General features: G+C 36.6%; 1 protein-coding gene across 1 annotated transcript; it reads left to right on the forward strand.

Moving 5' to 3' along the window:
- The first annotated feature begins 1,886 nt into the window (after window positions 1-1,886).
- Window positions 1,887-2,810, forward strand: Or10ag54 (olfactory receptor family 10 subfamily AG member 54). The gene has a single exon (NM_001000929.1). The coding sequence runs from the start codon at window positions 1,887-1,889 to the stop codon at window positions 2,808-2,810; it is 924 nt and encodes a 307-aa protein (NP_001000929.1).
- The last annotated feature ends 13,812 nt before the right edge of the window (window positions 2,811-16,622 follow it).

The following is a 16,622-nucleotide window of genomic DNA, read 5'->3' on the forward strand; positions in this document are numbered from 1 at the left end:
TGTTTAAAGTGTGACCCATAAACACCTAAAAAAAGTCTAAAAACTGTGTTAAAATTCATGCTTGTGGTTATCCTTATATTTTCTTAAAAGTCAGTTTAGGACTATGAATTCTACTTGTGAAAAGGGATTATGCTACTCTAAATATGGAAGACAGAGAGGTCAGTGTGTAGGGTACAAGGCTCATTGTCTGTTAGGACAAGATAGCCTGACTTTATGAGCCAGGAGAAAAATAGCAGCAAAGAAAGTCATGCCATTGTAATCCTCAATGACTACAGATTGAAATTGTGCATCTCCTTATATTAAGTAAAACTAAGAAATTGAATATTATTTCACTTTTAGAGGAACTCTCTAGGAAGGGAGAATCATCTATGCTAACAAAAGTTGATGACAGAGATGGATCATTTTGGAAATCCTGGCTCTGAAATCAAGCCAGAACATTTGCCATCTGAGTATCTACAAAAATTTAAATTAACACATGAACCAAGGTAGTCCCCAGGGGTAGTATATTTCTACTTTAGTAATAAATTCTGAGTGCTCAAAGCCAGGTATCATTTTTTCATGGGAGAGTGCGTTCTTGAGGAGGGTTTATTAAGTCACAGGCTAAAAGCCATTTGTACTTTCATAATCAACTTAATGAAGTTCTATCAAGGTAACATATAATTGTGTTGTTATGTTGTATTATTTAGAATACTTTTCAACCTGAAAATCAAAAACAATGAATCAAAAACTATGAATTCTAATGATATTGTTTAAAATACTAGTTAGAATGCTTATTTGTATTTATTTAAGTTCTTACAGCATTTGTGCATTGAAACTATGCATTTCAAATAATACTAGAGGCACTAATTGTGCAATTATTATGTTTGACATTGTCTTGAAACTATTACTAATAAACGCGAGAAAATACAGGGATATTTAACTATAGAAATTGGTTTACTCTTATGTTAATACAAAGGAGCAATTAATGTACTCAAAGATACATAGGTGAAATACAATTTAGGAAAATGGAATATATTCATGAAGTTTTCAGAATTTGAGAGGAGAGTCATAGAGAAATAATTTGAACCAAGTAGAGCACTACAAAAATACAGTCTGAATAAAACCTTATGTTCACTGTTATAAAGTTAAGTATTTAACAAATATTAGGTTTTCTTAACAGCTGTACTTGAATTGAAGGCAATTTGAACAGAAAAGTTCTATAATTCTGTGTTTATGTTTTGCCTGGAATAAAATTTTTCATACCGTGGATAAGAGCTGTCAGTAGGAAAGTTTGCTCAGCACAGTGCTGAGACTTAGGTTTCCAAACTTGGGCATAATTGAGAAATGAAAGGTGAAACATAGCATCCTAATACATGTTCTTTTCATCAGAAAATGTCTGCACAATATTGACTGTCACTGAAATACTACAAAGAGGACTAATAATCTCATTTTGACTGAGCAGATAAAAATACTTTCAAGGTAAAAATTTTTATGGAGAAGAATAGGGAATAGCAAGAAAAATATTAGAAACACAGAGAAATGTTAAAATATAATGTAACACAATTATCTCTCAGTGGTAAAATAGTGTTTCCTCATAATATACACTAGTAAATTACTACATGTATGTATACCTGTATATATGTATATATCATAATACATTCTCCAATAAGATACATTAAATTTATGAATTGAATTAATGTAAACTACATATTCATTGATTTTTGAAGTCTCAAGTACAGAATCTGAGATAGATGGATGGAGTCTTAACATATCATGTGGCATATGTGCATGTGATTCAATTATCTTGAATTACATTTCTTAAAAATACAATTAAATTATCTTTCAAATATACATTATCTACAGATGAAGATCTATTCAAACGAGAAAACTCAAATGCCTCTACACGGATGGAATTTATTCTTCTGGGGTTTTCTAATGTTCCTCATTTGCAATGGGTGCTGTTTGTGATATTTTTGTTCATGTATGTGACTATTCTGTTGTGCAACAGCATTATAATACTGTTAGCTAAAACTGACCCTTCTCTCCAGACCCCTATGTATTATTTCCTTAGCAACTTTTCCTTTTTGGAAATCTGTTATGTAACAGCTACTATCCCAAGAATGCTTATGGATCTATGTACTCTAAAAGGAAATATTTCTGTGCTGGCCTGTGCAACACAAATGTATTTTGTCCTTATGTTGGGAGGCACAGAGTGCCTCTTGCTAGCAGCCATGGCCTATGATCGCTATGTGGCTATTTGCCAACCTCTACAATATTCTCTACTCATGAAGAATACAGTGTGTTTACAGCTTGTAGCTGCCTCCTGGATCAGTGGGATTCCAGTAGAAATTGGGCAGACCTACCAGATATTCTCTCTGCCCTTCTGTGCTTCTAACAGAATAGATCACTTCTTCTGTGATATCCCTCCACTACTTAAGCTTGCTTGTGGTGACACATTTATGAATACAGTTGCAGTCTATGTTGTTGCAGTGGGGTTTGTTATGGTTCCATTTCTGCTAATCATTGTCTCATATATCAAGATTATCTGCAACATTATGAAACTGTCCTCAGCCAAAGGGATGGCCAAGGCTTTTTCCACCTGCTCTTCTCACCTGATAGTTGTAGTCTTGTTCTATGGAACAGCAAGCATTACTTACTTGCAGCCAAATCACAGTCAGTCAGAAGGAATGGGGAAAATTCTCTCTCTTTTCTACACCATTTTGATCCCAGCATTGAATCCCATTATATACACTCTGAGGAACAAAGATATTATGGTGGCACTGAGGAAATTACACAATAACTTACTGACATGGTGGGGAAACCTAAAATAGAAAAATACAGATGCTTACAAATGGAATGTCAAGCATGGTGCTATAAACCTTAATGCATAAAGTCTCTAAAGTCTCTCTCTCTCTCTCTCTCTCTCTCTCTCTCTCTCTCTCTCTCGCACTTTGAGTGTGTATGTATGTGTTTGTGTGTGTGTGTGTGTGTGTGTATGTTGCTACCAAACTATATCATTTAAATGATACTCTTTTTTTTTCATTTTTTCTATTTTAATGTTTGTTATTTTTTTATTCACTTGAGCATTTCTTATTTACATTTCGAGTGTTATTCCCTTTCCCGGTTTCCGGGCAAACATCCCCCTAATCCCTCCCCCTCCCCTTCTTTATGGGTGTTCCCCTTCCCCACCCTCCCCCCATTGCCACCCTCCCCCCAAAAATCTAGTTCACTGGGGGTTCAGTCTTAGCAGGACCAAGGGCTTCCCCTTCCACTGGTGATCTTACTAGAATATTCATTGCTACCTATCAGGTCAGAGTCCAGGGTCAGTCCATGTATAGTCTTTAGGTAGTGGCTTAGTCCCTGGAAGCTCTGGTTGCTTGGAATTGTTGTACATATGGGGTCTCAAGCCCCTTCAAGCTCTTCCAGTTCTTTCTCTGATTCCTTCAACGAGGGTCCTATTCTCAGTTCAGTGGTTTGCTGCTGGCATTCGCCTCTGTATTTGCTGTATTCTGGCTGTGTCTCTCAGGAGAGATCTACATCCGGCTCCTGTCGGTCTGCACTTCTTTGCTTCATCCATCTTGTCTAATTGGATGGCTGTATATTCATGGGCCACATGTGGGGCAGGCTCTGAATGGGTGTTCCTTCTGTGTCTGTTTTAATCTTTGCCTCTCTATTCCCTGCCAAGGGTATTCTTGTTCCCCTTTTAAACAAGGAGATAAGCATTCACATTTTGATCATCCATCTTGAGTTTCATTTGTTCTAGGCATCTAGGGTAATTCAAGCATTTGGGCTAATAGCCACTTATCAATGAGTACATACCATGTGTGTTTTTCTGTGATTGGGTTACCTCACTCAGGATGATATTTTCCAGTTCCGACCATTTGCCTACGATAAATGATACTCTTTTGATAACGTTTATTGTACTGGTTGTACTCAATGTAAAAAGTAATTTAGTTAATGTAAAGCATGGAACATATCCATTTATGGTCACATTGTTAGGTACTGCTTTTCTAGGTTACCTGTTCAACTCAGTCTAAGATAGTTAATTTCATAAAATTCTTAAGGTTTGGGGTTACTTCCTAAAATGAGCTTTGTCTAAACTTAGTCCTCATTGGATTTCCTGTCTTCAGTTCTTATGTTTGGATTTATCACAGCTATTGTTTTCCAAGTTTTTGTAGCTGTTATTTCACTGTTCTGGAGCTAAATCTCTCTGACCTCTGATACAGATCCACACATTGTTATGTGTGGACATGTTTTTGTTTTCACATGATGGTGAAAATAATGACATTTTTGCTTTGTCTCTGACTGTCTTTTTCTTTTTTATAGTATTTTTAAAGCCTGTAGTCTTTCCAAATGCATTTCTGTTCATGCTGTTACTTTCTTTTATCTAATATTTCTATAAGAACCTTCTATTTTACTTTTTATCTTGCTTTAGCAATCTGTTTAAAAGTCAAAGTTACTAAATATTTCACATTAAAATATCTAAATAGATGATTTGAATGATAGATTTCAGATGGAAGAGAGAAAGGACAGTGGTAGACAGAAACTGAGAAAAAGAGAGAGTCAGTGACAGAGAAAACTTTTATTACCATTTTCAGCAATTAGAAAAGCCCAAAATCTTTGCCTTGTCACATCACATGACACATCTCTGTGCTGATTTTTTAACAACTGAAATATAAACATTCTTACAGCAGTTACAATTTTTCTATATCCTAAATTGCTTTGTCTTTAATTCTGTGGTATGGATACTGAGAAATAAAAATTTCATAATGTATTAAAATTCTTGCTCAAAATTTAATGTATTATCTACAGTTTCATGTTTATTACATAATTTTGAACATTTTGTCTTATTCATAAATTATTTCATATAATAATGTACATCACTAAACTCCATTCATGATATTTTTTTTCTTTTTTCTTTTTTTTTTTTTTTTTTCGGGACTGGGGACCTAACCCAGGACCTTGCGCTTCATAGGGAAGCGCTCTACCACTGAGCCAAATCCCCAACCCCTCATTCATGTTATTTTTATATATCAGAATTGAAAATAATGACAATCAACTGTATTAAGTCAAACTTGTACTTCCTCCAAAGGTTTCACTTAAAATGAAATTTTGAACTGAAAGTGTTTAAAGCATATTAGATACAAGATTGACATGAATATTATATGATTAACTCAAATATCATCAAGATGATACCATGTGGAAGAAGTTTCTAAAACAGCGAGAGCCACAGTGGATGGAGGACACCAAGAATAAAAGGTCTTACTCAGAAATATGATCAAAGCTTATATAAACTTACAGAGTGTCAAGCAGAATACATAGAGCCTGCAGTCATCTTTACTTGGTTCTTTTGGAATATATTATATTTTTCAGCTTAGTGCTTTTATAGGCTCCCTGGTTGCATGAATGTGCGAGTCTCTGAATCTTTTGACTTCAGTTAGGCTTGTTTTCTTTTATTGTTTTGGACAATTCTAATGTGTTGGATTTTTCTATTTTTAAATCTTATTTTATTTTATTTTACTTTATTACAATCATTTAGAAGCCTCTTTTTTTGTTTTGTTTTGTTTTTTGTTTTTTATTTTTGACTGAGAGGCATAAACTGAATGGAGCTATATGGGATAGAAATTGAGGAGAAACAGAAAATAAAATGGAGAAAATGAAAATGGTAGAAAAGAGGGAGATATTTCACATATATTTTGTTAGATAAGGTATTTTAAATAAAAATAAAAACAATGAGATGAAGCATGATTGAAGAAGACACTACACACAAATACAAATATCTATATCTACCACATATTGATATTATCTATATCTATATCTATATCTATACCTATCTATCTATCTATCTATATATGTATATATCACCATAAGAATATATGAATAGGAAGAAAATAGTTTATACAAGGAATTCAAAATTTGTGCATGTACATATTTCAGAAGAAAGTCAATCTTTTAAAAATAAGACAAAAGTTTTTAAATATACAGTAGTAAGCCTATGCTGGATATTAATGTACAGTATACCAAATTTTTGTGAAACTAAAATTGCATAATAAATTAAAGGCTAAAAGAAATCACAAATTCTTGTTTCATCAAAAATCATTAAAACTTAAAATGCAACAATGTACATGTATACAGCAACCAGAGTAAAAAAACCATAAATGAGAAATAGAAGACTGACAGCTTTACATGCAGGTAAGAAGCAGTACAACAGAAACATCAACCAATGATGGATAGGGTTAGGTATTTTCCAACTAATGGGATATAGATATTCTTGTCAGTGTTTATCATTAAGAAGGTTCATTTTTTGATAACATTATTCTTATTTATTAAAAAAGTTATGAAACACATGATGTTTTTACAAATAATAAGCAAAGCATTATAAAATGAGAAAATGGTAAAATACAAAATGAAATAAATGTTAGTGCCACTACCCAAAGACTAAACATGGATTGACCCTGGGCTCCAACCTCATAGGTAGCAATGAATAGCCTAGTAAGGGCACCAGTGGAAGGGGGAGCCACTGGTCCTGACAAAAGTGAACCCCCAGTGAACATGGTTGTTGGGGGGAGGGTGTTAATGGGGGGAGGATGGGGAGGCGAAGCCCACATAGAAAGGGAGGGGGAGGGGTTAGGGGGATGTTGGCCTGGAAACCAGGGAGGGGAATAACAATCGAAATGTAAATAAGAAATACTCAAGTTAATAAAGAAAAAATTCAAAATAAAAAACCTAACTAACAAGATATGAACACCCCCCCAAAAAAATAAATAAATGTTAGTAAATCATCGACTATAATTAGATTTTACAAATAGTGAAATTATTCATAAATATTTGTAAGAATTAAAGAGTATGGGAAAACCTACATTCTTTTTTTTTTTTATTAACTTGAGTATTTCTCATATACATTTCGAGTGTTATTTCCTTTCCCGGTTTCCCGGCAAACATCCCCCTCCCCCCTCCCCTTCCTTATGGGTGTTATCCTCCCAATCGTCCCCCCCTTGCCGCCCTCCCCCCAACAATCTAGTTCACTGGGGTTCAGTCTTAGCAGGACCAAGGGATTCCCCTTCCACTGGTGCTCTTACTAGGATATTCATTGCTACCTATGAGGTCAGAGTCCAGGGTCAGTCCATGTATAGTCTTTAGGTAGTGGCTTATTCCCTGGAAGATCTGGTTGCTTGGCATTGTTGTACATATGGGGTCTCAAGCCCCTTCAAGCTCTTCCAGTTCTTTCTCTGATTCCTTCAACGGGGGTCCTATTCTCAATTCAGTGGTTTGCTGCTGGCATACACCTCTGTGTTTGCTGTATTCTGGCTGGGTCTCTCAGGAGACATCTACATCTGGCTCCTGTCGGCCTGCACTTCTTTGCTTCATCCATCTTGTCTAATTGGATGGCTGTATATGTATGGGCCACATGTGGGGCAGGCTCTGAATGGTGTTCCTTCTGTGTCTGTTTTAATCTTTGAGTCTCTATTCCCTGCCAAGGGTATTCTTGTTCCCCTTTTAAAGAAGGAGTGAAGCATTCACATTTTGATCATCCATCTTGAGTTTCATTTGTTCTAGGCATCTAGGGTAATTCAAGCATTTGGGCTAATAGCCACTTATCGATGAGTGCATACCATGTGTGTTTTTCTGTGATTGGGTTACCTCACTCAGGATATTTTCCAGTTCCGACCATTTGCCCACGAATTTCATAAAGTCATTGTTTTTGATAGCTGAGTAATATTCCATTGTGTAGATGTACCACATTTTCTGTATCCATTCCTCTTGATGAAGGGCATCTGCGTTCTTTCCAGCTTCTGAGTATTATAAATAAGGCTGTGATGAACATAGTGGAGCACGTGTCTTTATGATATGTTGGGGCACATTTTGGGTATATGTCCAAGAGAGGTATAGCTGGATCCTCAGGCACTTCAATGTCCAATTTTCTGAGGAACCTCCAGACTGATTTCCAGAATGGTTGTACCAGTCTGCAATCCCACCAACAATGGAGGAGTGTTCCTCTTTCTCCACATCCTAGCCAGCATTTGTTGTCACCTGAGTTTTTGATCTTAGCCATTCTTACTGGTGTGAGATGAAATCTCAGGGTTGTTTTGATTTGCATTTCCCTTATGACTAAGGATGTTGAACATTTCTTTAGGTGTTTCTCTGCCATCCGGCATTCCTCAGCTGTGAATTCTTTGTTTAGTTCTGAATCCCATTTTTAATAGGGTTATTTGTTTCCCTGCGGTCTAACTTCTTGAGTTCTTTGTATATTTTGGATATAAGGCCTCTATCTGTTGTAGGATTGGTAAAGATCTTTTCCCAATCTGTTGGTTGCTGTTTTGTCCTAACCACAGTGTCCTTTTCCTTACAGAAGCTTTGCAGTTTTATGAGATACCAATTGTCCATCTTAGAGCATAAGCCATTGGTGTATTGTTCAGGAAATTTTTTCCAGTGCCCATTTGTTCCAGATGCTTCCCTAGTTTTTCTTCTATTAGTTTGAGTTTGTCTGGTTTGATGTGGAGGTCCTTAATCCACTTGGACTTAAGCTTTGTACAGGGTGGTAAGCATGGATCGATCTGTATTCTTTTACATGTTGACCTCCAATTGAACCAGCACCATTTGCTGAAAATGCTATCTTTCTTCCATTGGATGGTTTTTGGCTCCTTTGTCAAAAATCAAGTGCCCATAAATGTGTGGGTTCATTTCTGTGTCTTCAATTCTGTTCCATTGGTCTATCTGTCTGTCTCTGTACCAATACCATGCAGTTTTTATCACTATTGCTCTGTAATACTGCTTGAGTTCAGGGATAGTGATTCCCCCTGAAGTTCTTTTATTGTTGAGGATAGTTTTAGCTATCCTGGGTTTTTTGTTATTCCAGATGAATTTGCAAATTGTTCTGTCTAACTATCTGAAGAATTAGATTGATATTTTGATGGGGATTGCATTGAATCTGTAGATCGCTTTTGGTAAAATGGCCATTTTTACTATATTAATCCTGCCAATCCATGAGCATGGGAGATCTTTCCATTTTCTGAGGTCTTCTTCAATTTCTTTCTTCAGAGTCTTGAAGTTCTTATTGTACAGATCTTTTACTTGCTTCGTTAAAGTCACACCGAGGTACTTTATATTATTTGGGTCTGTTATGAAGGGTGTCGTTTCCCTAATTTCATTCATGGATTGTTTCTCTTTAGTGTAGAGGAAGGCTACTGATTTGTTTGAGTTAATTTTATACCCAGCCACTTTGCTGAAGGTGTTTATCAGCTTTAGTAGTTCTCTGGTGGAAATTTTGGGATCACTTAAATATACTATCATATCATCTGCAAATAGTGATACTTTGACTTCTTTTTTTTCCAATCTGGATCCCTTTGATCTCCTTTTGTTGTCTGATTGCTCTGACTAGAATTTCAAGAACTATATTGAATAAGTAGGGAGAGAGTGGGCAGCCTTGTCTAGTCCCTGATTTTAGTGGGATTGCTTCAAGTTTCTCTCCATTTAGTTTAATGTTAGCACCTGGTTTGCTGTATATGGCTTTTACTATGTTTAGGTATGGGCCTTGAATTCCTATTCTTTCCAGGACTTTTATCATGAAGGGGTGTTGAATTTTATCAAATGCTTTCTCAGCATCTAATGAAATGATCATGTGGTTTTGTTCTTTCAATTTATTTATATAATGGATTACATTAATGGTTTTCCATATATTAAACCATCCCTGCATGCCTGGGATGAAGCCTACTTGATCATGGTGAATGATTGTGTTGATGTGCTCTTGGATTCGGTTTGCCAGAATTTTATTGAGTCTTTTTGCGTAGATATTCATAAGGGAAATTGGTTTGAAGTTCTCTTTCTTTGTTGGGTCTTTGTTTGGTTTAGGTATAAGGGAAATTGTGGCTTCATAGAAGGAATTCAGTAGTGCTCCATCTGTTTCAATTTTGTGGAATAGTTTGGATAGTATTTGTATGAGGTCTTCTACGAAGGTCTGATAGAATTCTGCACTCAGCCATCTGGACCTGGGCTCTTTTTGGTTGGGAGACCTTTAATGACTGCTTCTATTTCCTTAGTTATAGGGCGGTTTATCTGGTTTATCTGTTCCTGATTTAACTTCCGTTCCTGGTATCTGTCTAGGAAATTGTCAATTTCCTGCAGATTTTCAAGTTTTGTGGAATATAGGCTTTTTTAGTAAGGTCTGATTTTTTTTGAATTTCCTCTGATTCTGTAGTTATCTCTCCCTTTTCATTTCTTATTTTGTTAATTTGACACACTCTGTGTGTCCTCTCGTTAGTCTGACTAGGGGTTTATCTATCTTGTTGATTTTCTCAAAGAACCAACTTTTGGTTCTCTTGATTCTTTCTATGGTCCTTTTTGTTTCTACTTGGTTGACTTCAGCTCTGAGTTTGATTATTTCCTGCCTTCTACTCCTCCTGGGTGTATTTGCTTCTTTTTGTTCTAGAGCTTTTAGGTGTGCTGTCAAGCTGCTGACATATGCTCTTTCCTGTTTCTTTCTGCAGGCGCTCAGCGCTATGAGTTTTCCTCTTAGCACAGCTTTCATTGTGTCCCATAAGTTTGGGTATGGTGTACCTTCATTTTCATTAAATTCTAAAAAGTCTTTAATTTCTTTCTTTAATTCTTCCTTGACCAGGTTATCATTGAGTAGAGCATTGTTCAATTTCCACGTATATGTGGGCATTCTTCCCTTATTGTTATTGAAGACCAGTTTTAGGCCATGGTGGTCCGATGGCATACATGGGATTATTTCTATCTTTCTGTATCTGTTGAGGCCTGTTTTTTGACCAATTATATGGTCAATTTTGGAGAAAGTACCGTGAGGAGCTGAGAAGAAGGTATAACCTTTTGCTTTAGGATAGAATGTTCTACAAATATCTGTTAAGGCCATTTGGTTCATGACTTCTCTTAGTCTATCTACGTCTCTATTTAATTTCTGTTTCCATATCTGTCTATTGATGAGACTGGGGTGTTGAAGTCTCCTACTATTATTGTGTGAGGTGCAATGTGTGTTTTGAGCTTTAGTAAGGTTTCTTTTACGTATGTAGGTGCCCTTGTATTTGGGGCATAGATATTTAGGATTGAGAGTTCATCTTGGTGGATTTTTCCTTTGATGAATATGAAGTGTCCTTCCTTATCTTTTTTTGATGAATTTTAGTTGAAAATTGATTTTATTTGATATTAGAATGGCTACTCCAGCTTGCTTCTTCTGACCATTTGCTTGGAAAGTTGTTTTCCAGCCTTTCACTCTGAGGTAATGTCTTTCTTTGTCTCTGAGGTGTGTTCCCTGTAGGCAGTAGAATGCAGGGTCCCCGTTGCGTATCCAGTTTGTTAATCTATGTCTGTTTATTGGGGAGTTGAGGCCATTGATGTTGAGAGATATAAAGGAATAGTGATTATTGCTTCCTGTTATATTCATATTTGGATGTGAGGTTATGTTTGTGTGCTTTTCTTCTCTTTGTTTTGTTGCCAAGACGATTAGTTTCTTGCTTCTTCTAGGGTATAGCTTGCCTCCTTATGTTGGGCTTTACCATTTATTATCCTTTGTAGTGCTGGATTTGTAGAAAGATATTGTGTAAATTTGGTTTTGTCATGGAATATCTTGGTTTCTCCATCTATGTTAATTGAGAGTTTTGCAGGATACAGTAACCTGGGCTGGCATTTGTGTTCTCTTAGGGTCTGTATGACATCTGTCCAGGACCTTATGGCCTTCATAGTTTCTGGCGAGAAGTCTGGTGTGATTCTGTTAGGTCTGCCTTTATATGTTACTTGACCTTTTTCCCTTACTGCTTTTAATATTCTTTCTTTATTTTGTGCGTTTGGTGTTTTGACAATTATGTGACGGGAGGTGTTTCTTTTCTGGTCCAATCTATTTGGAGTTCTGTAGGCTTCTTGTATGTCTATGGGTATCTCTTTTTTTAGGTTAGGGAAGTTTTCTTCTATGATTTTGTTGAAGATATTTACTGGTCCTTTGAGCTGGGAGTCTTCACTCTCTTCTATACCTATTATCCTTAGGTTTGATCTTCTCATTGAGTCCTGGATTTCCTGTATATTTTGGGCCAGTAGCTTTTTCCTCTTTACATTATCTTTGACAGTTGAGTCAATGATTTCTATAGAATCTTCTGCTCCTGAGATTCTCTCTTCCATATCTTGTATTCTGTTGGTGAAGCTCGTATCTACAGCTCCTTGTCTCTTCTTTTGGTTTTCTATATCCAGGGTTGTTTCCATGTGTTCTTTCTTGATTGCTTCTATTTCTATTTTTAATTCCTTCAACTCTTTTATTGTGTTTTCCTGGAATTCTTTCAGTGATTTTTGTTACTCCTCTCTAAGGGCTCCTACTTGTTTATTTATGATTTCCTGGAATTCTTTCAGGGATTTTTGTGACTCCTCTCTATTGGCTTCTACTTGTTTATTTATGTTTTCCTGGAATTCTTTCAGGGATTTTTGCCATTCCTCTCTGTAGGCTTCTACTTGTTCTCTAAGGGAGTTCTTCACGTCTTTCTTGAAGTCCTCCAGCATCATGACCAAATATGATTTTGAAACTAGGTCTTGCTTTTCTGGTGTGTTTGGATATTCCGTGTTTGCTTAGGTGGGATAATTGGGCTCCGACGATGCCAGGTAGTCTTTGTTTCTGTTGCTTTGTTTCCTGCGCTTGCCTCTCGCCATCAGATTGTCTCTAGTGTTACTTTGTTCTGTTATTTCTGACAGTGGCTAGACTGTCCTATAAGCCTGTGTGTCTGGAGTGCTGTAGACCTGTTTTCCTGTTTTCTTTCAGCCAGTTATGGGGACAGAGTGTTCTGCTTTCGGGCGTGTAGTTTTTCCTCTCTACAGGTCTTCAGCTATTCCTGTGGGCCTGTGTCTGGTGTTCACCAGGCAGGTCACTTGCAGCAGAACAGTTGGTCTTACCTGTGGTCCCGAGGCTCAAGTTTGCTTGTGGGGTGCTGGCTATGAGCTCTCCACGGTGGCAGCAACCAGGAAGATCTGCGCTGCCCTTTCTGGGCCCTCCGTGCACCAGGGTTCCAGATGGCGTTTGGTGTTTTCCTCTGGCGTCAGAATGTGTGCAGAGTGCAGTCTCTTCTGGTTTCCCAGGCGTGTCTGCCTCTCTGAAGGTTTAGCTCTCCCTCCCACAGGATTTGGGTGCAAAGAACTGTTTATCCGGTCTGTCCCTTCAGGTTCCGGAGGTGTCTCAGGCGCAGAGATCCTGCCACTCCTGGGCCCTCCCCCACGGGAACCCAGAGGCCATATACAGTTTCCTCTTGGGCCAGGGATGTGGGCAGGGGTGGGCAGTGTTGGTGGTCTCTTCTGCTCTGCAGCCTCAGGAGTGCCCACCTGACCAGGCGGTGAGGTCTCTCTCCCACAGGGTCTGGGAGCAGAGACAACACCTACATTCTTATTGATAAATTATATACATGATGTCATAGAGGTAGATGAATATAGATGATGTAGATATTAATGTTTATGATGAAAAGATGAATAATAAATTGAGTAATTTCACTTACATGTTACTACTCTTGATAGTTCCAGTAGAGATACATGCTTCCTCAAAATAATAATACCTACAGAATATTACCTCCCATAACCTTTTTATTTCTATTAATAGACATACTGGAAAACATAAACAACCATGAATATTTAAAGAGATAAATTATTTATGACTCCACTTAAGAAATATATCAAAAAAAGTCAGAATTCCTTTCACAATCATAGGAAAACACTGTATAGGGAAGGAATAAAGCCCTCCTCAAAAAACCCAATATATGAAGAGAATCTTGGAGGAGTTTGGAGAATAGAAAAAAAGATCAAAGGTTTTGTATTCAAAACACCAAATAAACAAAACAAAGAAAGAATTAAAAGCATTAAGTGAAAAAGGTCAAGTAAAATATAAAGGCAGACATATCAGAATTATGCCAGACTTCTCAACAGAGACTATGAAAGCTAGAAGATGCTGGACAGATGTCAAGATATCATACCTAGCCTAAGAGAACACAAATGCCAGCATAGGCTACTAAATCCAGCAAAACTCACAATTACAGTAGATGGAGAAACTAAGATATTCCATGACAAAACCAAATTTATACAATATCTTTCCATAATCCAGCCCTACAAATTATAATAGAAGGAAAACTCTAACACAAGGAAGGAAACTACACCCTAGGAAATGCTAGAAAGTAATCTTCTTTCAACAAACACAAAAGAAGACAGCTATACAAACATCAAACCACCTCTAAAAACATAAATAGCAGAGAAGAACAATCACTATTCCTTAATATCTCTTAACATCAATGGACTCAATTCTCCAATAAAAAAGACATGGACAAAGTGTTTGGGTACATAAACAGAATCCAGCATTTTGCTGCATACAGGAAACTCAATTCAGTCACAAATAAAAACACTGCCTCAGAGAAAAAGACTGGAAAAAAAATTTCCAAGCAAAAGGTCCCAAAAAACAAGGTGGAGTAGCCATTCTACTATAGAAGAAAATCAACTTTCAACCAAAAGGAGTCAAAAAAGATAAGGAAGAACACTTTATAATCATCAAAGGAAAAATCTACCAAGATGAAATCTCATTTCTGAACATCTATGCTCTAAATGCAATGGCACCCACATTCATAAAAGAAACTTTACTAAAGCTCAAAGCGTACATAGTACCACACACAGTAATAGTAAGAGACTACAATGCCCAATCTCATCAATGAACAGATCATGGAAACGGAAACTCAAAAGAAATAAAGTGATACTAACAACAGTTCTGAACCAAATGGATAAAACAGATATCTATAGAATATTTCATCCTAAAACAAAAGGATATACCTCCTTCTCAACAACTAATGGCACCTTCTCAAAAATAGACCATATAATCAGTCACAAAATAGACCTCAACAAATAACAGAGGATTGAAATAATCCCATGCATCCTATCAGATCAACATGGACTGAGCCGGTCATCAATAACAAAAATGTGAGAAACCCACGTACACATTGAACAATGCTCTATTCAGTTACAAGTTTGTCAAGGAAGAAATATAAAAAGAAATTAGAAAGTTTTTAGAATTCATAGAAAATAAAGGCACAGCATATCCAAACTTATGGGATACAATGAAAGCAGTACTAAGAAGAAAACTCATAGTTCTGAGTGCCTCCAAAAAGAAACTGGAGAAAGCATACACAACCAGCTTGACAGCAAATCTGAAAGCTCAAAACCTAAAAGAAGCAAATTCACCCAAAAGGAACAATCAAACTCAGAGCTAAAATCAACCAAGTAGAAACAACAAAAACTATACAAAAAATCAAAATCAAAAACAAACAAACAAAAAAACAGAACCTGGTTCAGAAAATGAACAAGATAGATAAAGCCTTAGCCAGTCTAAACAGAGTGCAGAGGGACAATATCCAAATTAACAAAATCAGATATCAAAAGCGAGGCATAAAAGCAGAAACTGAGGACATTCAAAAAATCATCACATCCTACTACAATAGCCTCTTCCCATCAAAACTGGAAAATCTGGATGAAATGGACAAATTTTTAGACAGATACCAGGTTTCAAAGTTAAATCACGATAAAAAAATAATCTAAAAATTCCCATAAGCCCTAAAGAAATAGAAGCAAATGTTAAAATTCTCCCAACCAAAAAAGTCTCAGAACCAGATAGGCAAGATGGGTTTAGGGAAGAATCCTATCAGATTTTCAAACAAGACCTAATACCAATACTCTTTTAATTACTACACAAAATAGAAGCAAAAGAAACCCTACCCAATTTGTTCTTAGAAGCCACAATTATGCTTATACCTACAACATACAAAGACACAACAACAACAAAAAAAACTTCATCTCAATTTCTTTTATAAATATCAATGCAAAGATATTCAAAATTTTCACACACAAAATCCAAGAACATATCAAAACAAACATTCACCATGATCAAATAGGCTTCATCCCATGAATGCAGGGATGTGAAATTCATTATATAAACAAACACAATGAAAAATCCATATGATCATCACATAAGATGTTGAGAAAGCATTTGACAAAATTCAACACCCTTATGATAAAAGTCTTGGATAATCAGGAATTCAAGGCCATATCTAAACATAATAATAGCAGTACACAGCAAAGCAATAACCAAAGTCAAACTAAATGGAAAGAAACTTGAAACAATCCCACTAAACTCAGGGACGGGACAAGGCTGCCCACTCTCTCCCTACCTATGTGACATAGTCCTTGAAGTCTTGGCCACAACAATTAGACAACAAAAGCAGTTGAAAAAGCTAGTACATTTTCTGTGTCCATTCCTCTGTTGAAGGACATCTGGGTTCTTTCCAGTTCCTAGCTATTATAAGCCTAAATAAGGCTCCTATGAACATTGTGGAGCATGCATTCTTGTTATATGTTGGGTCATCTTTTGGGTGTACTCCCAGAAGTAATGTAGCTAGGTCCTGAGGTAGTAATATGTGCAATATTCTGGGGAGCCAACAAACTGATTTCCAGAATTGCTGTACTACCATGCAATCCCACCAAAAAGGGAGTAGTTTTCCTCTTTCCTCACATCCTTGCCAGCATTTGTTGTCACCAGATCTTAGCCATTCTGACTGCTATGAGGTGGAATCTCAGGGTAATTTGATTTGCACTTCTTGTATGACTATGGATGTTGAAAATTTCTTTAAGTA

This window comes from Rattus norvegicus, chromosome 3 (assembly GCF_036323735.1).
Source record: "Rattus norvegicus strain BN/NHsdMcwi chromosome 3, GRCr8, whole genome shotgun sequence".
In the NCBI taxonomy this organism is placed as follows: domain Eukaryota; kingdom Metazoa; phylum Chordata; class Mammalia; order Rodentia; family Muridae; genus Rattus; species Rattus norvegicus.

Excerpts from the sequence above, each read along its gene's own strand:
- Or10ag54 (NM_001000929.1), top strand. The coding sequence starts at position 1,887 with ATGGAATTTATTCTTCTGGGGTTTTCTAATGTTCCTCATTTGCAATGG.